Below are 21781 nucleotides of genomic sequence, written 5' to 3'. Positions count from 1 at the left end.
AAATTTTATACCACAATAGTCACAATATTGGTCATTTTAGACATCATAAGTTAAACACTAGAATAATGCATCAAATGTTTTACTCATCAGAACAATCTTAGTTGTTTTTTGAGAACTGTAGCCAGACTTGGACAGAGCCACTATTTATTTCCTCAGCTCTCAGCTGTGATGACTTCACGGAACAAGAGATAAATGGTTCTATTAAAATTATTTTTAGCATCCTCCTAAACATGCTAACTAGGTGATCAGTCAGTGAGGTTGTTTGAGGTATCAACAACTTTTAGCCTGGTGTGACCTAGTCAAGTTTATTTGTATAGCTCATTCTAAATTTATTTGAGATTTCAGAGTAATAAAATATATTAGCATAATCTAATGATCCTACTTGTTAGAACCCATCCTAGAATTTTTAAGTTGGTTTCCCTTTGGGTAATAATATAACTAGGACTGATCTGGAATGTATGAAATTCAGTGTATTGTTTGGGTTGAATTGAGATAAAGTATTTCAGTATTTACATTTAATGTGTTTAGTTTGTAAACACATTACAACAGTCCTTGAGATGACTGTTGTGGTGAGTTGGTGCTGTACACACATTAATCTAACTGAGTTTGATTTAACTTATTTGCAAGAAAATAGCAGCCCATTTTTTTTACATGTACCAAGCCTTTTTAACTATGTTATAAACTTCATCACTCCAAGTTTTAGATTGCATTTATTTGAATGGTGAGAAAAAAGCATGGCTTTGTTAAAGAATGAGTCCCAGTTACATTCTGGTTTCTTTGGGCCGGTGCCAGTTTAATACTATGAAAGATGAATGACAAAAGGTGAAAATGTGTTTCTCCCGCCTATTAAGAAAATCAGCCTCTTTACTGACATGATATGAGGACTGGTATCTGGACATGTAGGCTTCCCATGTCCTTTAAACCTTAATTTTGTGGTCAAGGCCAAATCCAAGAACAGCCAAGAGTACAAGCCGACTGTCTGTGCTGTCATTTCAGCTTTCATTCTTGATATTTACATGTCAACAGTGATGCCCTCAGGCTACGTCTCGCCACTCGAGGCTGCTCCTAGTTTGCCTAACATCAAACAATTACTGTAAAGACGAAGGCGTTTACACGCGTGTGGTACCCCTACTGACCCCTAATTTGGGTTCTGGCCTACTTTTTTAGGACGGAAAATAAAATAGGTCAGTCTTGATGCCTCTGTAAGTGTCCAGACCTTTTACCGTTGCAGATCTTCTAAATCAGTCTTTGTTTGCATATCTGCATAAAATCCCTCTCCTTCCAGTAATCATTAATGTGTCAACTGGACAGCTTGTTTTTAGTGAAATCTTTTGTTAAGACATTTCTTTTTTGTATTAAATCTAAGAGAAATGTAGATAAAGTGTTGACATTTAAGGCTCTAGTCAGTCTGGCATCACTTAAGTTAAACTGTTGTTCGTGTTCAGCTGTGGGAAATTAAAAGGTTTGATTTGCTTTGCACTGTTCTTTGAACACCCACAAATGCACCATTGTTGGAGCTTCAAATTTTCATTGCAAATTTTAGTGTGAACTTCCGTGTACAAAGTTATTAAGACATGTTTAGTTATTAACTGATGTTCTTGTATAAGGCAAAAATATTTAGTCATATTCCATAAATTATGGTTCTGCTGAGGCTCGTTTATAATATAAAAAAAAAACGGATAGGAACTTTAATGTGTTTAAGTTAATTACATTGATTTTAACGTGTTAATTTTAATTCAATATATCCCTTTATTTTGTTTTACATGCAGAGCAATCTTTCTGTCTTTTATATTGTATTCATTCACGGTCAAGAAAGCAAGAAAATGTCTAATCCCATATCACAGTTTAGTAAAATACATATATGCATGTGTCCTTCAGATTGAAGTTCATCTGATACATGAAATTCGATGGAGGCTGTTTACCTTCCATGAATCGGTTAACAGGACGGATCGTTCCTGCCTTCTACAATCTGTTGCACTGCATTTAAAACATCCACCACATTTAACCTTTTATTTGGAATTGCCATTCCAGTTGTGGTTTTTCTTAATCATCAAGTGTTCTTTTGTAAGTTTGACAAGTGCCTGATCAAGCCACAACCTGAAGCTCTTTGTTAGGAAGTAATTTTTTCTCTCTTTAATCACTTTTGCAATTGGAAACACATCTGCTGTGTTTGTGGTTGATGACTCCAACCGCCTGTAAAAGTGGAAAGAACTCTCCATCGAGTGAAAAGCTATAGTCCTTGATAATAATCAATAATCGCAAACAATTTTTATCTAAGATGAACTTTTCGGAGTTAGCTTGGAGCTTTGTCATTGTTTCATGGTCCTCTGGCTTACAGAGGCAGGGTCCTATCAGTTGTTTTACTTGTACCGCCAGGTGGAAACACTTTAATATACTGCTTCTCATTTCCTTCATCTTTTAAGATATTCCAGATTAGATTTACACAGCTTGAGTATTGTGTGGCCATTTTTAAAGCCATTTTCTCTTTAAGGCAGATGCTTCATCTTACATTTATAGCTCACTTGTGTATTTTTTATGTGTTTACAATAAATTGTCCGACTCAATGTCTGCATTTTTGTGTCCTTCAGATTGAGCATTTGCATAGTGTTTCCACAAACTCAGAGCAAAGTTTGAGTTTATGCTGTGCTCGTGCATAATTTTGCACTGCATGTTGTTTTACTCTGAAAAACTGTTGGCTTTTCAGGATTTCTCCCTGATTTGTCAAAAGTTTGAAAAATAGATTAATTACTGGTGTAAATAAAGTTTTAATACCTCACCTGTACAATTATATACTTCTTTGTATTTAATTTTTTTCCCTTCGGTTTTAGATTTACGTTAAGCTGAGCAAGCCAAATTTTAACAAACCCCCCCCCCCCAAAAAAAAACCCCAGCATGTTTACCTCCCTGTAAATGTCGTTCGTCAAACGTTGACATGCAGTAGTTTTCTGCCAAATTACGTGTAAGAGTGGATCATTCTTGTGTGTGCAAACCTGCATTTTGGTGATGTTTTGCCAGTGTTTTTCTGTCAGTCCATCAGTCCTGCAGCATGCTGAGGCCCCTGTGTACATGTTTGAGTTTAGGCAGTGTTGTACGCTTTTAACAGATCCAGGTATGTTGCCATCCCTGTGGAAGGATTGGCTGACTGACTCACTGACTGCCTGACTGAGAGCTGTCTGTCTGTCAGCCTTTGCATGTGAACTTCAAATCGCAGCTCGGCGGCACCGAGCATGTAGCCGCCAAAGGCAAGGCTTTACAGTGTCATCAGCGCCACGCGGCTGCCTCTGGGTGCTGTGCCATGTGACATTAACTGAGATCGATCCCCTCCACACCTCAAGGAGCTTCTGTGCTGCACACTGCGCTTTCTCTTAAAAACAGTCGTCTAACAAAGACCTCAGCAGCTTTTAGCAAATTACCAAGCAAACCCTTGAAATGTTCTGTGATAGACAAACACTAAAGGTGCATAATGGTTTAATAATCTTAATTAAATGGAGTGCAGCTTTTTTCAATATTTATTTAGCTGTTCTGTGAGGACTGTGGGAGGTTTGTTAGGACTTGTTAGTGAACAAGCCACATAATGAAGGAAAACTAACAAACAATGTGGTGAAGATTAGAGATTATTGATCGATCCAGTATTACTATCTGTATCGGTCTCGATTTTTCTATAGGGCAGTCATGATTTATTGTTTATTTTACATTTTCTTAAAATTCCTAATTGTACTTTGAACCATTTGAAAGAAAGTGTGTTGCAGTCTGTTTTTATACATGGTTTTTCTCAGTTTCTTTATTATTTATTCAATTTTCAAACAGGCACACCTAAGTTGGGAAAACCCCAACTTTAGCAACACATAGCTGATGCGGAAGGAGAGCAGTAATGTTTGTAGCTCTGGAGGCGCTACAAAGAACCACAGTTCAGGTGTGGATCATTCTCTCCACAAACAGGGCCTTCAAGAGTAATAAGGAAAAAACTAATTCTGAAATAAAGCCATAAGATGTCTTATTTGCAGTGTCATCTAGAGGACAAAGCAAACGTGTGGAAGAGACTCCTCTGATCAGATTAGAGTACATACAAAATGTTGTGTGGGTTGGAAAACCTGCACTGCACGAGGTGCACTAGGGCTGAAACAATTAATTGCAATAAATCGATTATTGAAATAATTGTCAACTAACTTAGTAATCAATTAATTACCCAAAGTACACAGGCTCTAAAAATGGTGGTGGCAGCGTTATGCAGTGGGAATCCTTATCTTCAGCAGGGAGAGGAAAGTTGGACTGAGTGGAATGGCAGATATTTGGAGCTAATAGAGAAAAATCATGGAAGATGCCTGCGGCTGAGGCAAGACAGAAAATCCTCCCACAGCTTCAGTGGACTAAATAACAAATGGATATTAAAGCATATTCATCTGTCAGAATGTCCTAGTCAAAGTCCAGACATAAATACTTTTGAGAATTTGTGTCAATACTTAAAAATGCATGTTCAAAGAAACTCTCCATTCAATGTTAGTGAAACGATGTAATTTTATAAAGAAGAGACTGGAATTTAAGTCTCTAGTCCAGTGGTTCTTAACCTTTTTTGAGGTACCGAACCCACCAGTTTCATATGCACATTCAATGAAACCCTTCTGTAGTGAAAAATAAAATTATTTTTCCCCCCCAAAAATTCCAGGCAGAGGGGTGACCAAACTAGAGTCTAGTTGGGTCACTGCAAGATCACTAAGTCTTCTTAAAAGGTAGAGTCTCTGAGGACAGTTCTTCAAAATATAGTCAGTGTTTTCAGCAAAGTTGAGCTGACTGTCCAGGAACGACCCAAGGTATTTAAAATTTGCCAGTTTCAACAGGTTGGCCATTGAGAGTAACTGGAACAACTTTAAGGTCTTGTTTAGATCAGTTAATTAGCTCTATATTCTGAAGAGAATGAAAAATTAATAATAAATAATAAAGACTTTGCGGTATTCTGATTTAGTAATGTAATTACATTAGTTGTGTTACCACCCCCACGGCACTAGAGGCAGTAGCAACCCCGAAAAGATGCGACTAAGGAGCAGATTTAGAAGTACACCGAAAGCTACAGAATTTGGTAAAAACTGTGAGCTTTGCTGAAGTTATTAAAGACACAAGTTCAAATCCATGCTGAGAGTGAAACTCCTTCAATCGGTGCTCCTCCGCAGCTCTGATTGGCTAAGCAATGTAACGTGATCCTCTGCAGCAAGTGATGGCAAAGCGGGGCGAGTCATCACAACTTTACACAAGTGTGTCTTTACCTCCGCGGCAGAGGCTCCGCCGAACCCCTGAGACCGACTCATCGACCCCCTGGGGTTCGATCGAACCCAGGTTAAGAACCACTGCTCTAGATGAACAAAGCAGGTAGAGAACATCTCCACAACATCTAGCAAAATATTATTCTACAAAGTATTTATTTGGGGGTTCTAAATACCAATGCACATCACATTTCTCAGATTCTTAATTTGTAAAAAATAAAATAAATGATGTATAATTTCCTTCAACTTAGTAGATATGGACAACTTTGTTGTCTGTATATTGAAGTTCAAGGGGTTTAAATACTTGCAAGGAACTGTGTATTATGCACAAAAAAAAAAATCATCCCTTTGTATATTAATGTAGTCACACCAGCTCTCTCCTTCACATTGCCTTTGCCTGAGTTCATAGAGCTGTTATTTGTCATTATTTTCATAGATGTTTTGATGAAAGCAGATGGTTGGAACATATGCAGAGACATATGCATTTACATAAAGACATGTTTTAGCTAACTAGCCAGCACCCAGCACTGTGTTTACTTGGTTGCACTCCGGCCAAAACGACGCAGTTTGCTCCTCTGTCACACATTTGTAAATAAAAATGCAGGTCATATCAGGTTATGTTGTAACGCTTAAGGCCTGAAACGCTACAGAGTGAAGTGAGCGGACTCTACCCGTAGAGACGCCGTTTTAGCTTATGTTCCTGTTTAAAGGAGGACCCCCTCCTCCTAACCAACACGCCGTGTGGTGGCTGTGTTGAAGATGCAGTCATGCGACGCTGGTGTTTGACATGATGTTGGACCAGTATGGAATCTGACTGGGAATATCAACGCTGATACGTGGTGATACAGAGAGGCTGTCACAAAGGTTGCATCCATATGCTGTGCCACTCATTCGTGAAGCTGTGAAATTGGGTTGCATCCCAACTAGCCTGGAGACAGTATCGCTTTCACTCCTCTCATTCTGTCTCTCTCACTCTCTCTCTCTCCACCTCTTCTCCACCCCCTCTCTCTCTCCCTCTTTCTCTCAGCTCATCCCACTGAAGCATTTTTCTCACATTGCTGGGGAAGACGGAACAACTAATGTGGCATTAATAGGGTCACATCATCTCCATGCAGCTCGGTCTTTCTTCCCCTTCCAACTGAGACTGTTGTTTATCTTTTTCAGATGTATCTGTAGAGATGGCTTGGAAATCCCTCAGGCCAGCATCTCTCACATGTGAAGGCTGCCAGTTGGGTTTTTTGGCTGGCAGCTCAGACTCTACCTTAGAGGTTGTTTTTTTCTCTTTGTTTATTCAAATTTTTAAGCATTTGGAGGCAAATCTCATCACTCCTGTGAAAATGGAGACCTATTTATAGAGCTAATCTAGATCAGCTTTGTGATGCATTTGATGGCGCTTATCTAAAAAAAAAAAAAAAAAAAAAGGTTTTATAGTGTTGGATATAACAAAAACTGAGAATTAAATAAAATAAGTATGGCAAATGGCTTGAATCCAGGTATGTTTTCCAGAGGACTGGGTTTTTCTCTCTCACTTTGCAGTCCTTACTTTAACAACATAGTGTGACCAATCGAGATTAGTAAACTTAAGGAGCATGTCATAGTTTTAAGATGTCTGAAAACATCCAAAATCAGCATGAAATGTAATGCCATTTGCAGTACGAGACGTGATAGGCAAATTGAAAAACCAGTTTTAAACGTCCCTGAGTGTGTTTTTCTTTCTGCTGTCCTTTGAAAGATGCCAGTTAATCTGCTTACTCCTTTAATTGTGAGCGGAGGGGCCGGGCCTCCTCCCGGCCAGAATAAGACTGCTGATCCAGAAGTAAAACGATGACCACCGCACTTATTCCTCGCTTTAGGTTGTTCAACCCCCCTTAGTTTTCTTTAGCCGCCCCTCGTCTCCGCCTCCTCCAGCGTTGCCTCCATCAGAGGGAAGAAAGCTTCTTCTTCTGACAATAGACATTTTTTGCCATATGTTGGCTTGACATCTTCATCAGGTTCACAGCAGGTTACCTTAGTTAACTTTCACTCCACTGCCTGATGGGATTTTCTCCTCCCGATTCTCCAGTCGGCCCCGGCTCAAAGTCTAGACGGCCTCCGAGGCAGAGTCCCTTTAGCCCCCTGTCCACAATGGCCGTATTGTGGATGCTTAGTAGTGCTAGCTTCCTCCAGTTATAGCAAACAGGCTAGTGCTAAAACAATGCTTTTGTCCAGGGGCATATGAGAGGGCCTAATCCACTACATACTGTGAAATAAGTCTCTGCCTCAGATGAGAGCGAGCGAGAGAAAGTGAGTGAATGAAATCTTTGCCAAGGAGGTTAGAGTGCAGCAGTTTAACCCCTGGCCACGAAAGAAGGAGGAGAGGAGGCAAAGGGAGAGGGAAGAAAAGAGGAACAAGAAGAGGCAGGCGCTACATCCCTTCATCTCTGCAACACGGATGGAAGAGAGGGGCTGCCGGTGGCTTTCTCAGCCTCTCTTCTCACCAGAAGAGCTGCTGTTCGCCATATGGGATTTGGCCTCCCTTAACAAACAGGCCTCCTATTCACTCACATTCAGTCGTCGATGGAGAAAAAAGTGCATTTTTATGCCTTTACAACACTGCATGGCCATGAGGGCTCCAAGTCTGTGTTTGATTCACATAGTATAGAGAATTATAAACCAAAAGCTTTCATCTAAATGTGTATTCACACTGGATTTAGAGTTGGCTCTTTTTGTGCTTCACTGAAGTCCCAGTTTTAAAGTGCCTCTGTTACTGCTAAGGTGATCATATAGAAGTACAGAGCACAAATCTGCCTCTGGTCCGTGGGCGTATTCCACGTTCATCATATGCTTATTCCAGTTGTTTGAAAAGGATATTTTTATCCAGCACTGTGTCAGTCAAAGTTAGTAGGCATGTTTTTTTCCTCTCTCTTTCAGTGACAAAATGACTTCAAGTTGAATAACTCGCTGTGCAGCGCTGGGCAGTGTGAGGTTTCTGACACACTGGTAAAATGTGCCAACTTTTTCCTCCAGCCAGCAGCATTAGGAATGACATCCTCTGCCAGCAGCTTCTTTTTAGCCTACTTGAAAATCCCAAGAAGCACAGATTTATGCCAAGGCGAACATGCCAACGTTTCTCATTTAGAGGCAACAGACAAAGATTTGTGGGGAAAATTAAAGGAAAGGGAGGTAAAACAGCAAGTTTATTTTGTCTCTAATCTTAGGGTAGATATACAGTAGATGGGTGAGATGGGTTGCAGTTAGAGATGCACCAACAAGGTTTATTTTAATCAATAGCAGTTTTTATTTACTTATTTATTGCATTAAAATACATGTGCATGACTGTTTTTTTTTTTTTTTTGTAATTGTTTTTTCTCATTGTTTTGTAGCTTTTGCATATTATTTCTAATTACAGGCTCACCCTCTGGCTTTCAATGACAGGCGTGTTAAAAGTAGCCAAAACATTGATTTTTGAACCATATCAACCACCCAGGCCCCCTCCGCCCCTCTCCCCTCACCAGTATCTGTGTCATGGCTCATGGCTGCCGGATTGTTACCCCCACTGTGACTGGGGGAGGTCAGCCATGCTTGAAGCCCTCAGGGATCAATGGACAAGTCACTGTACTGTAAATACTCACTCCTGAGCTTGCTATCCATCTGTAAACACATATCTACTCATGCAGTACACATTTTCACACACGCTGCACGCAGGCACCAGCGGTCACTTCTTGAGCTTTTTCGTCACATTCGCCCACCTCGATTTTCCTGGGTGTGAATGCAGGAATCTAATCCTCAATAGGTGATTTCAATTCAATTCTCACCCATTGGATTTGTTTACGCCGCACCGGGGTGATATATGCTATAGGTTGTTTTCATTCTGTCAGTCTTGCTGCCACTAGTGTCACATAAAATTGACTGTTTTTATGCTGCATCCAACAGCTCTTTATAGATTGTGTCAGCTGTAGAAAATCCAATAAAAACATATTCAGCCTTTTTTTTGTTTTTGGCATTGATGGAGGTGACAGAGTATTTTTCTGAATAAATGTATAATGCAAGTAGGGTAGGGTTATGGTAAGTGTAAACGATGGATGTGTGCACAAGCAGCTGCAAAGAGGAGTAACAATGTGTGAAAAAGAACAAGAACCTTGTTAGAAAAGTATCAGTTCAATTCTGATGCGCATATGTTGTTCAAGGAAAGACTTTCGTATAATGCAGATATTTTGTAGAATTTCATATTTCCATTAACTGTACAGATTTATTTTTGAATACACAAGCCTGCACTTGTTCTCCAAAACTTCTGCTTTTCCAGTTTCGTAAGTAAATCTACCTTACCTAAGCTCTGTGTAAAAGTTTTAACAGACTAAATGAGGCATTTTCAGAGTTTGTGAGGCGGTGGAATGCAAGTTTCTGGAAACACAAAAATGGCTGGAACTCATAAAAAAGAACAAATGAGGCATTTTCAGCCCCGACTTGGACCTTTGGCAAGTTGAAACATCCACAGATGATTCAGGCTGCAAAAGAGAGCAAGATTTTCAGCAGGGTAACAGGAAGACTAGCCATATTTTGGCAAAGTTGCCCTTTTATTCTTTTTGATCTCTCTGTTGTGAAAAATCCTGTGTTTGGAAATGATGGTTTTCCCTTTGGAAAACTCTAGAATACCTGCTGTTTTAGTAAAGCTATCCACAAAATGCACTAATCACTAAAATAAGAAGCTAAAGACAACTCCAACATTTTCTCTTTGTTTTGAAATAATAGTAAAATGCTTCCTCACATGGTGGGATGCCATCTTTTCCTCAAACATAAATTGCTAATGTCTGCTCTTGGCAGTAGTTTGTGGACCATCAGGTCAAAGCAAAAATAAACTGATATCTCTCACAAAACTTGGATTTCAGTAAAATTTTACCTTTTAAACAGAAGAAACAGGTGACGTGGAGATTTCAAAATTGTGATAGCTAAATATTGAAGATCTGTCGTGGTGACATTTGTGTCCCCTGGCAGAGCAGCAGATATCTCTTCACCTCTGTAACCTTCAACTTTCAGCTTTAACCCCTTAAGTGTCCTTTCTCCAACCACCGTTCTCCCAGCACCTTCAACAGGGGGGGTGCATGAAGTTTGAAAAATAGAGGGGAAAAAAAGTCTGTTCCTGTGTAAAGGGTAGATATTATGAAAAATAAAAATTCCTATTTTGGCTTAAAATTACTGCTTAGTGGAAGAAAAAGAATTCCTTACTGTACTTTCCTTCTTATGCAAAACAAAAAACACATCAGAACATAAAGCCAAGATATTATCGAGTTGTTAAGTTATCAAGAAGTTATGTCGAGGCATTTTAAAGGTGGAGCATTAATATTCTATCTAACATTTATCAGAAAGAAAATTGTTGAAAGGACAAAGTTTAGAAACTTTGCTGATGTAATCATGACGTAGGCAGTGTATGCGTCAGACGCTTCATTGATTTGGTAGGAAACCACATAAACTTCTGAAGAGTTCCCTAAAGGTTCTCAGCAATCAGCTTTGCATGTTTCTGATACTGTTTTTATTGCGCCAGCTTCATAATCAATTTCAAATGTGTTTTTCAGTTGCATGATTTAAATGTGAAGTTCTGGATTAAACTCTACATGACAAAGTGGGTTGCTTCTCTGGGTCAGTTTGTCCGCCTGTCTGTTTTTTTCCTCCATCTGGAACCATGATTGTTAAAAAACGTGAGTTGGTTAAGAGAGAGATGGTGTTTTAGAGCCATGTTTGCTCAGTTTTGTTGTACCTTTTTTCACAACTTCATTTTGTGTTCAGTCACATTCTCAACATTGATGTCCACCATTTAAGCTGTGAACATGGTTAAAAGCATTAATCAGTAATATAATTATAGTGGTTCTTGTTAGTGGGACCCCCACACAACTTTGAGTGCTAAAAGCAGCCGCTCTGCACAACAAACCTCCATGTTCCCATCTCTTCTCAGGCTCTCTCTCGTCTCCAGACTTCCTGTCCCTCTTCATGTCTGTCATTCATCCCCAGCAAGCATCTCCATTCTCTCACCCACTAAATCACCATAAAATAGCCCTGACTGCGCCAGATCACAGGGTAGAAAGAAAGGGGGTAGTCATAGTTGGATTGCTGAGCTTTGAGGTCTGGTGTTCTTTTTTTTTTTTTTTCTTTTTTTTTACTGGGCCGCTCTTTTCAGGATGAGACCCATGAAATCATCCAATAGGATTACGTAAGGCACCACGGGTTCTGCTGCCGCGCCGTCGTGTACGCTGCCATTGTGTTTCTGATTCTCACAGACATCCTGGGTTGTTAGCCATGAAGCCTCTCCTAACACTGTGTGATTACATGTTGGCTTTTGATTTGATTTCTTCTATTGGCTTTTATTCACAGTTGTTTAAGACTGCTTCTTTTTAATTTCTTCTCATTCAGTTTGCTTTGAGCAGAGATGTAGACATGTTTATTTTTTACTCTGTAGTCCATCTGCGACAGTGAACTTGGCACGGAAAAGCTGGTCTGCTTAAACCATTGCTGTTCCTGCCAGGGTCACTGGATGAACTCAGAGCTGTGGAAGCCATGTTTACCAGATAACCCCCGTGTTCAGACTATAGCTGGGCGCTCGCCTGCTCTCGAACACATGGCACAAACTGGTTCTATGGTGTGAAAACTCAAAAACACGTTAATATGAATGTGAAACTGCTAATTATTTCCTGTGTTCCTTTCTCAAGTTTTTAACTTTGTCCTACTGAAACTGATTTAAGTCTATTGTCATTTTTCTTTACCAACTATAATAAAGTATGATATATAAGAACTTGAGCATTAAAATATATATTTTAAACAATATTTTAATGCTGCAGTTAAGTGGGTAATTTATAAATATTAGGAGCAAACCTAATATTTACCCACCATGCACACCTGTTGTAAAACAGGATTTCCTGTTATTTTATAGTAAAAGCAAAAGACTGATAAAGCTTAAAATGGAATTAGAGAGCAGTGTAGCTGGGCTTTATTTTAATCAACCTTCCTGTTATCCGCTAAAAGTTCTGCCCTCTCTAATTGTGTGGCAGCAGGAATGAAGAAAATGCTGTTTCCTAAGGTCTGATTTTTGAGCTTTGGACCGGCTAGTTTTGGTGACCTTTCAGTTTCCCATTCCCCTTTTTTTTCCCCCCTCTTTGCCACTGTCTAAGTTAAGAAAATTCTGTAAATTTAGTTACTTTGACTAGTCTCAAAGTAACTAAATTTACAGAAATTTAGTTATTTTGAACAAATACTGTTTTATTTGTTCAAAACAGTCATAAATTCCCACAGAGTTTCACCCACTCACTCAGATGATATGTGCGAATATCCAGAAATGTCTTATTCACCTGATCAGCTCCTACTGTTCACTCAAAACATTTGGATAATGGTGTTTACCAAAACCAGCTAAGCGAACAAAACAGTATTTATTGTAAGTAGGTAATTTACTTGATCTGCAAATCCAATGATAATCCCGTTTAATCTCTCATTTATGTTATTCTGTTGTTTACTGAAAATAGAAATCAGAACCCTTTTATAGTAATCGACCTTTTGGTTTAAGATTTACATCCCAGCAAAACAGCAAAGCTTGCATCAATGTAGGAATAATTAAGCAAATAAACCAGTGTGTTATTGTGACTTTGTTAACCGTGCATGATTCGGTGTATAATATCAGCTATCATATCTACACTGAGGATATAGATTTGCATATTTACAACACAGTCAGCCTAGATACTCTCTTGTCTTTCAGTGTGCGCTGCTCCATGTGAGTGTGTGTGCATGTCAGCGTATGAGTGTGTGTGCGTGCACAGGCTCGCAGCAGCCACCCTTGCCCCCACCCCTCTCATTAATATGTATGTGATCTGAGGCAGCTAGCGAAGACGGTGTGTTTCTCACCCGCTGATTAATGCTGTCTGTCAATTACCTCTAGATCCAACCGTGCTGTGGAGCTTCCCCCAGGACCACACAGACCAGGTTGGAACACACTCTGCTTTTTCTTTTTCCACTCTCTCCAAATCTCTCACTCGTTCAGTGTTACAGACAACCTCTACCGCCAACACCCCCTCCTCCTCCTCTGCCGTCTCTCTTCCTTTTTCCTCACGCCCGAACTCACCCTGCCTTCCTGTGGTAACCTCCCCCAGCACCTATCACCACCACCGCTCTCCTTCAGGTGCTTCCTCTCCTCCTCCTCCTCCTTCTCCTCATCCCCACCATCCTTCTCTGCCTGACTGTACGTCTGTGGTTGGTAATGAAAAGCAGTGAGCAGGTCTTCAATAAATGGTGAATCTGTAATTATCATGCATCCGTGACAGGAATGCACACCTCTATTTTCTCCCCCCTTTTTTTCTTTCCCTCTCCATCTCTTTTTTTTGCCTTTCTCTTCATTGCTCCTTTTGTCTCGTATTTACTGTATTTAGTTTCAGTCTGAAATACATTGTTGTCTTTATAAAACAGTTTAAGGTAAGTATTTTCTACTTTTTCCTGCAAATGAAATATTATTAAAAATGTATGTAAATGATCTTGTTTGCTGAATTTGTGGATTATTTTTGTGAGCCATACATAGATCAGAGATTTTCTTCATTCATTTTAGCCAATTCTGATTTTTCTTTAGGAACTATTTAATTAAATGTATATAAAATCATAAAAAGTGTTAAATTCATGCATCTAAAATTAAGGTCTCAAAATATATTAAACTCGATGGAAACAGTAAGTTGGCCTTTAACTTGTTACTACAGTTAAAATGTAACCATACCATAAGACTTAATTTTTTTTCCACAAGATCATTTGAAAATAGTGAGTGTGACAAACGTAATATTTGAGAAGAAAAGTTCTAATTTGCTGTTCTGTTAGATTGTTAAGCTATTCATTCAATTATTGAACCTTAGAGCTGCTTTTTAGTCGTCTTTACGTGATGATTGCTTGTTGTTTTCTTTCTTTGACATGAAACTAAAACTAAAAATGCTTTAGATGGTAACAACTTCCTCATCAGGGTTTTGTTACCTGCATTCACTGAATGTGTGTGTGGGGGGCGGGGGACAAGTTTCTAGCTTACAAGAAGGCGTTATATGATCAGGCTCAAAATCTTAATAAATATTTAAAACTATTAAGTTTGGGTGACATTTTATGCTTCTGATTCTTTGTCGTCCAAAGATTCACTGAACTGATGTGATGTATCACAGTAAGCTCTTGAGCCCTCCGACCTGCTACATTACAGCTCATAAAAAGATACAAATAAATCAAGATTAATTTACACATACCATATATCTGTTACAATCATGATCATTAATTCAGTTATGTGCAAATCAGTGAAGAAAGAATGATGCATAATCCTGGGATTTTCTTCCACCGCTGTTTTGTTTCAGTATTTACCTCTGTTGCCTCCTGTCACTTCATTTAGCTGCACTTACCATTGTTGAACATGAACTCGGCATCATTATATTATAAACAACTAAATAGGACCCAGGAACTAAATTATCCTTCATGCCAGTCACAGATTTTAGCAGCTGTCTCGAGGGGACGGTAAGCGCTCTTGATTTGATCAAATTTTATTTGAAAGGCCTGCTCTTTCCCCCCCAAGAAAAATATTCCGCCTCAGCAGGGTGTCTGTTTTATTTTCCCTGTCTGAATTCACCTCCAGAGCAAAACACTTTAGATCCAAGTTGATCAGAATGATCTCACATGCTTTAATGCAGGAGTATATTAGTATAACTGTGTAAGCAGCACATGAGGTTGAATCAGACTCCTGTGCTTCATCAGCATGTGACAAGTCCTGATCTGTTGTTTGTGGGAGAATTTCAGTGTTTGCACTGGTGATAAAGTGATGTAGCATATTACATTCATAATATCTACATCCTATACTAATACTATAATTACAATTTAAATGAAAAATAAACAATACTGTTAGTGGGGGAATTGTAAGAAAGTTGCAATGTGCATATCCTTGAACCAATGCTTAAACCATGTATTTCAGTGTTTAGTCTTCAGCATGAAGTCTTTCACCATAATAAATCTTAAACTGTCAATATTTTCTCACTTTTACTCTAGAAAGCTTTGGAATGTGAAGACCTTTCCAGTTCACACCCCTGAATCAGATTTAATTCTGAATTCTGGCTAAGGCAATTCCCAAACATCACCTTTCCTTTTTTTGTTTATTTGGATGTAAGCAATAAAAGTTTATTACACCTGTACAAATACCTAAATTCAAGCAGAAGAAAAGCAACTACAGAACATGAGGTTGCTACAACCTTTTACCCAGATAGAAAGGTTGAGTAAGAAAATGTCATGAAAATCCAAATAGTAAGCAAAGCTACATTTTAGGTCAGTCAGATTCAAGGTAATCAGTTGGTATGTAAGACGTCAAGAAGACTGAAGGCTTAAGTACAAATAGAGGTGTTCTTACCACCTGTGTCTAATATTGTGTTTCTGCCGCGGTGTCTTTACCTCCGCGGTAGAGGCTCCGCCGAACCCCTGAGACCGACTCATTGAACCCCTGGGGTTCGATCGAACCCAGGTTAAGAACCACTGCTCTAAGTAGATCAAGCTGATATTGGTGGCTAATTGGTCAGGCTATCTTGGTAGGCTATATCTTACCATGCCTGGTAAGGTAATCAGTTTGTAGTTTCAAAATAGCATACAATTAGAGAGATGGGCGGCACTAATGTTTCAACATCATGAATTTCTCTTTCTTGTAAATGGGGAAAGAAGTGCAAGGAGCCCCCTTTCAGCCAGCTGACCGGCAGTCCAGAGGTAAAGGTTTGGGGAGAGGCAGTGCAGTTTTTCCCTTATCCACTACACTGCTGTGTGAAAAAGGATTTTGAACTCTTTGAGTGTTGTATCTTGGTACCAGTGAGCATCACATGCTTAATCTCTATGGGTTTCGTCTAAGTGCAGCAAATAGCAAAAGAAAACCAAACCATGCAGGTTTTTATTCAGCTAAAAGTGGCCAGAGAACAGAAATCGAAGTATTTGACAGATGACTGTAGAAATAAATGTGCAAGGTAACGTAAACAGGTTCAAAAAACACCCGCTGTAGTTTACACAGCAGTCTGGCACTTAGGTTTAAACAGCTCTACTGCTTCTCTGATCCACTTTGAGGAATAAACAGACTTGTAGAAAGATGCTTCAGGCAATTTATATCTGCCCCACAAGAACCAAGGCATGCTATCAGAATAAGACATAAAGAAAAGAAAACGGTTTGAGATTTATACATATCTGAATCTAAGAAAGATGTGTTTGCGTTTACGTGAGCCTCATCCGTCTTGTATCTCCAGCATCCCCACTTCTCTTTCAGTCAGTTGTTTGTGTGCATAAGACGGTCCTTAAGTTGGCTAGTTAGTGTGCTGTGTACAAAGGGATTGGTCTCTTTCCCTCATATACATAAAGGCGGTATTCACAGGCCTCATTACCAGGATTAGGGCTCTTTTCCTCCTTTGTGGAGCTGAAGGCTGGAGTCCTCTAGCCACAGTCTCTGTCTTCTGTGGCCTGAGCTGGCCAGCATATGGCAGCAGCAGCCAACAGTCTCTGCAGAGGGACTCAGAGCTCAGAGCAAGGCCTCCTTTTGTTTAGGCCGTTATTGTTGCGCAGCGTAATGACATTTGTAGGCCGTAGGATCGAGGTGGAGGGGTTAGTCTTCCCCAGGGGAGGGAGACGGAAAGAGGGAGGAAGACAGAGCGGGATGGAGGGAGGGAAGGCGTGTAGACAGACAGGAGAGTGGATTATGGAAATATGAATTGATTTTCTTTTTCTGTTCAGTGGTAGAATAGAAAGCTCAAAGGAGAACAGACTGCAGGCTGGCTGACACGCCGGGGTGGTGCTAGGGAAATCTGAAGTGAGAGGGGCTTGCTGCCTCTTTCTCTCTTTCTCTTCCTGTTTTTCCTCGTCTTTCCCCTCCTCCTTCCTCTTTTCCTCCTTCAGCCCTCGAGACTCTCGATGCCCTGGTCATCTACAGATGCCACTTGGATAGAGATGGAAAGATGTAAGAGAGAGGGAGGGGAAAGGAGAGGTGGCTAAAGCATATATTTGAATCATAAGAGGGTTTTTTTCTCGTCTTTTTTTATGTTTTTGCAAATGAAGCAGACAGATGGAAATCTGTCCGTTTTCTCTTAGATCTCATCCCAAAGTTGTCGAGGGGAAATCGGCAGACAGAACAGACACAGGATACAACCAGCTACATCTAGCTAACCCCTGCGTGGCGTATGCAGCGCTGGTGGCCGACTTCTCCCGTGAAGAACAGATGACGATACGATAAACACTCTGCAAGCTTCACAAACAGAGGATCTTTTGAAGACTAAGGCTGTTAGTATCTCCTCAGTAAGATGTCCACACAAACATACACTAATGCAAATAGCTGTATGTTTGTGCTTAAAAAGAAAACGGCGTGATTGGCTTCAGGGGTGTTATTTCCCCCTAGTCTGTGATTATGTTTCACAGTTAGTTTTCAGAGTGAAATACACTGATTAGATGTAATATTATGGCCACTGATGAGTTGATGCTGCTTTGTGTAGCCCAGTAGCTCAAATTGACAGACATTAATGCTGGTTCTGATAGAGAAATACGCAAATACACAGGCCTCATTACCAGGATTAGGGCTCTTTTCCTCCTTTGTGGAGCTGAAGGCTGGAGTACATATTGTTGCATTTGGGTCACCAACAACAACCTGCATGAAACTATCACTGCTGGAATCTGGAATAATAGGATAAAGATCAATCTAATTTTGTTTTACATCAAGAGTACGGCTAGTTTTTGTGTATTGCTTGCCTGGAAAACACATGGCACCAAGCAAAAATGGTTCAGGAATACTTTGACTTAGTTTTTAAAATGATTAGAAACCTGAAGATATTTGACATGCTTAAAAAAGAACCGACATAAAAACTTAACTCTGCTTGTTTTTATAGGCTTTCAATGTCAATCTGTTTTAAAATAATAAAGTATCTCTTAATGTTTGTTCTCATCCTCTTTGTTCAGTTCTTTCTTTTTACCTTCATTTTATTTCCATGCATATGTATTCATCTTTGGGTTTACTGTATTTTCCGCCTTGCGTGGTCATCAACCTCCTTACTTCCACAATCCTTATCCTTTTGCCTCACAAAATACTGCTACAAGATATTGCAAATGCAAATTACACACAAATTACATTTATTTTTCTACCAGTCTGGTAGTATCAAGGGAGGAATAAAGGAAATATTGAATTATAAATAGAATTCACTCCAAGGCCCCACATGAACTGTAAACTAAAGTTGATGTTAACTCTTCGTGGCTATTCCGCACATTTTACTGTAATAAGGAACCTTTGATCTTGCTGCTGCATACTGCGCCGAGCTGACTGTACGAGACGCTGCTTTCATTTATGCCAAGGTTGCATGTGAGGGTTCGATACTAAAGAAATATCTCTGCTTTGATATGGACACGTACGGCTATGTATAATCAATTTGTAAAGCTTTCCAAAATCTCCCAGTTCCTTTTATAAGCAATTGTTGACTTCCTGTCATGCAGCTTTATGATCTCAGCGAATTTAGAATATGAGGGCTCTGCAGGGAGGAGTCATTGACTTTATCAAAGAAATTGTTCATATGTTTGGAAAAACAGGCCTGTAGCTCTTATTTAAGACATGCTGTTTAAGTTTTACATTGGATTTAATCGTCCTAGAAGGATAAATGCTTCCTTGCTTCTTTAATCATTAAATTCTTTTCTGATTCAAAGAATTCAGAGTTTAATCGAGGATCCAAATAAACACTTGCTAAGTGGTAAATACAAACAAATTAGATCACACTGTCCGCTTCTACCTCCGACTGTCCCAGACCCGGGCATTTTGGCAATAGAAACGTTTGATCCAACTACAGTTATGTTGTGAAATGCTCTGCATATGCTTACCTTTTTTGCCTGTGTTATCAATTTTATTATATTGTTTATCTATTTCTGTTTAGAGATGCAAGTTATTGATTAATTCATCTAAAGTTGATTGATTTTATTAATTGACTACTGATTAATTGATAAATGACAATTTTCCTAAAAAACCCTGAGTATTCTCTTTTCTATGGGGATGACTGTCTTTCCATAACACAAACGGCTGTTTTCATAATATACTGGATTTAAGAGCACATAATATTTTTTTAAAATATTGCCAGCTGTATTAAATACTGATTGAATAAACAGAGAATTGTCGTTTTCTCACTTTATTAACCCAAGACATATTTATAAAATATGACAAAACGAGAATTTCTTAGGTCGTTGAAAAGAAAAGATGAAAAGAATAAAACGTGACGCATTAATCCCACATGAACAGAGAGATATTCACGGCAGACTTTACTTGCCACCCCATGCTAATGAAGTGGACAGAAACTGCTTGAGCGTGTTGGGTGTTTACATTTCTAAATAGGACCTCATAAAGAGCATTTTGCATCCCACACCAGACAATGTTTGAACTGTTTCACTTTCCTGTTGAGGGACGCACCCTCCGCCATCTTTGTTTCACTAACAACTGGCTCCATGACCAGTGGCGCCCTCTTCAGGGATGTGGCCAAACTGGAACACTAAAAGAAGGTCTAAACAGATGTTATTAGCTAATCGATTGGATTAACTAATAATAATCAAACTAATTTTAATCTAGCAAATCAGTAATCGACAGTTATTCATGATTAATTGTTTGCATCCCTATTTCTGCTGTTGCATTATTTTGTCTATACCACTAGCCACCTTCATTAGATGTGGCTTGAGGCCAAACTGGGTTCTTGTAGTTCTGTAAATCCATTACAAAAGCTTAATGTGTCATCAGCCAGACAGAAACACTGAGAGACGGACAAAGACAAGTAGAAGAAAAGAGGAGGGCGGTCTCTCGAGGCTTCGTCCTCAGTAGCTCTGAGAGCTGCTCTGACACCATTCTCCATCAGGACAGTCTGGCTGACACGCTGTGATTGGTGGCTGCAGCTCTGTGGACTGACTCTGGATGGGGGGGATGCAGGAACGGGGGAGGGGGGAGGGGGGTCGATGGGGTTGGTGAGGAAGAGGTGGTCTGAGGGAATGAGGTAATGGAGAGGAGCCCGTGGACATGATTGGTGACTCTGTCCCAGAGGGAGTTGAGTGTTGACCCTGAGGAGAGAAGAAGATGGAGGGTGAGATGTGTTGGTGGAGGAGTCCATGTGGGTGTGCAAAGGTTGGGTAGCATGGGGTCACAGATACTAACCTGAACACAATGATATGTGAGCCTCAGATGATACGCTGCACAGCACCCAAAGGAAGCAGGTGCAAATAAAACAATAGGTGCAAGAAAATGTTGTTGAAGTGGTCAAAGGGAATGTTTGCAGTTAAAGGAAATCAGCTAAGGTTGTTTACTGGAGGTTGGAGGTTGAGTGACTTTGGTAAGATGAGAGCTATGCAAAATTAAATAAAGATATTTAATTTAAACACCATATTTCAAGTCTTGCCACAGATTTTAAAGGTGATTTAGACTAGCCCTATGCTGCAAGATACCTTTTGTAGCTCTGGCTGAATGGTCAGTGTCATCCTGCTAGAGGGTGACTAAAGATATGTGTTGGTATCACCTGACCAAAGCACCTTCTCCCACAAGGTTGCTTTGTCTTCATGGCTTGTGACAAAGAACAGTTTAGGGTTCTTATGAATTTCCTTTAATAAGACAGAAAGCCAAAGGAAGCCATACCTGCACCACTACTCCTTAAATAATAGTTGTCTTGTCAACGGATTCTCCCACCTGAAGTGTGGAGAGTGTGGAGTTACTGTTTTTATTTGCATGAAATATAGAAAGTCAATGTATTGTTTTCCTTTTTCTTCAAAATTTACTTTGATTTGGTTTATCACATAACATCCTACATACATCAAAGTCTAGTTGGAACACACAATGTTTAAAATGTGTGAACATTTGAACAAGGGAATAAAAGAGACATGTGGGACATTAAGGGCACCTGCAGCCACTAAACAATATTGGAAAAATTAAATAAGAGAGGGACCTGAGAGATCCATTGTTCTTCACAGAAGCCATTAGTTTTAAGCTAATGGCTTTTTGAAAATTACTTGTTTTCCTTATGTTATTGCTATTTTAAAAATGTGAATTTGTGGAACTAAATGCCTGAAAATCTTGTTTAAAAAGCTACCTGCCATCTCTAGACACTGGTTCCTTTGAGTCCCCTCAAACTGTGACACTGTTGAGTATAAAATAAAGCAACGGCATCATGGTATGAGGTATGGGAGGCTGGTTTGGAAAAAAAAAAAAAAAGGATCCTGTCTTACCCCTCTGTGTTTTCATGTGTTGAGAGGTCTAAATGTGTGTGTATTTGTTTATGCCTATGATGTCTCGGTGTGTCACAGGGTCTTGTCTTTCCCCTTCACTGCATCCTGACAGCAGTGTCAAACAAGGCCTCATATGATCTCTGTATGTCTTTGAGAATATATCTGTGTATGCGTCTGGGTTGATATTGTTTTTATTCTTCTCCCTAACCCTTTTCACCTAAGATCCCTGAGGTGTTCCAGGGTCCTGCCTAATGGACAGTCTCGCCCCGCTAAGCTGGCCTTTGACTCGGGCACTGAGCTGGATGCCTAACTACGCCCCGTTG

General features: G+C 39.7%; 1 protein-coding gene across 3 annotated transcripts in view; it reads left to right on the top strand.

The window, feature by feature from the left end:
• dennd1b (DENN/MADD domain containing 1B) overlaps positions 1–21781 on the top strand; it is a 139393-nt gene that overhangs the window by 14073 nt on the left and 103539 nt on the right. For all 3 annotated transcript variants that reach the window (XM_008406565.3, XM_081606163.1, XM_008406566.3), the window contains exon 3: positions 13150–13193. In XM_008406565.3, the coding sequence (XP_008404787.1) occupies positions 13150–13193 (44 nt within the window). The remainder of the gene's footprint in view (positions 1–13149; positions 13194–21781) is intronic.

Source organism: Poecilia reticulata, chromosome 4 (assembly GCF_904066995.2).
Source record: "Poecilia reticulata chromosome 4, P_reticulata-male-v2, whole genome shotgun sequence".
NCBI lineage: Eukaryota > Metazoa > Chordata > Actinopteri > Cyprinodontiformes > Poeciliidae > Poecilia > Poecilia reticulata.
The sequence above is the reverse complement of the archived record's forward strand: the minus strand, read 5'-3'. Positions and strand labels throughout refer to the sequence as shown.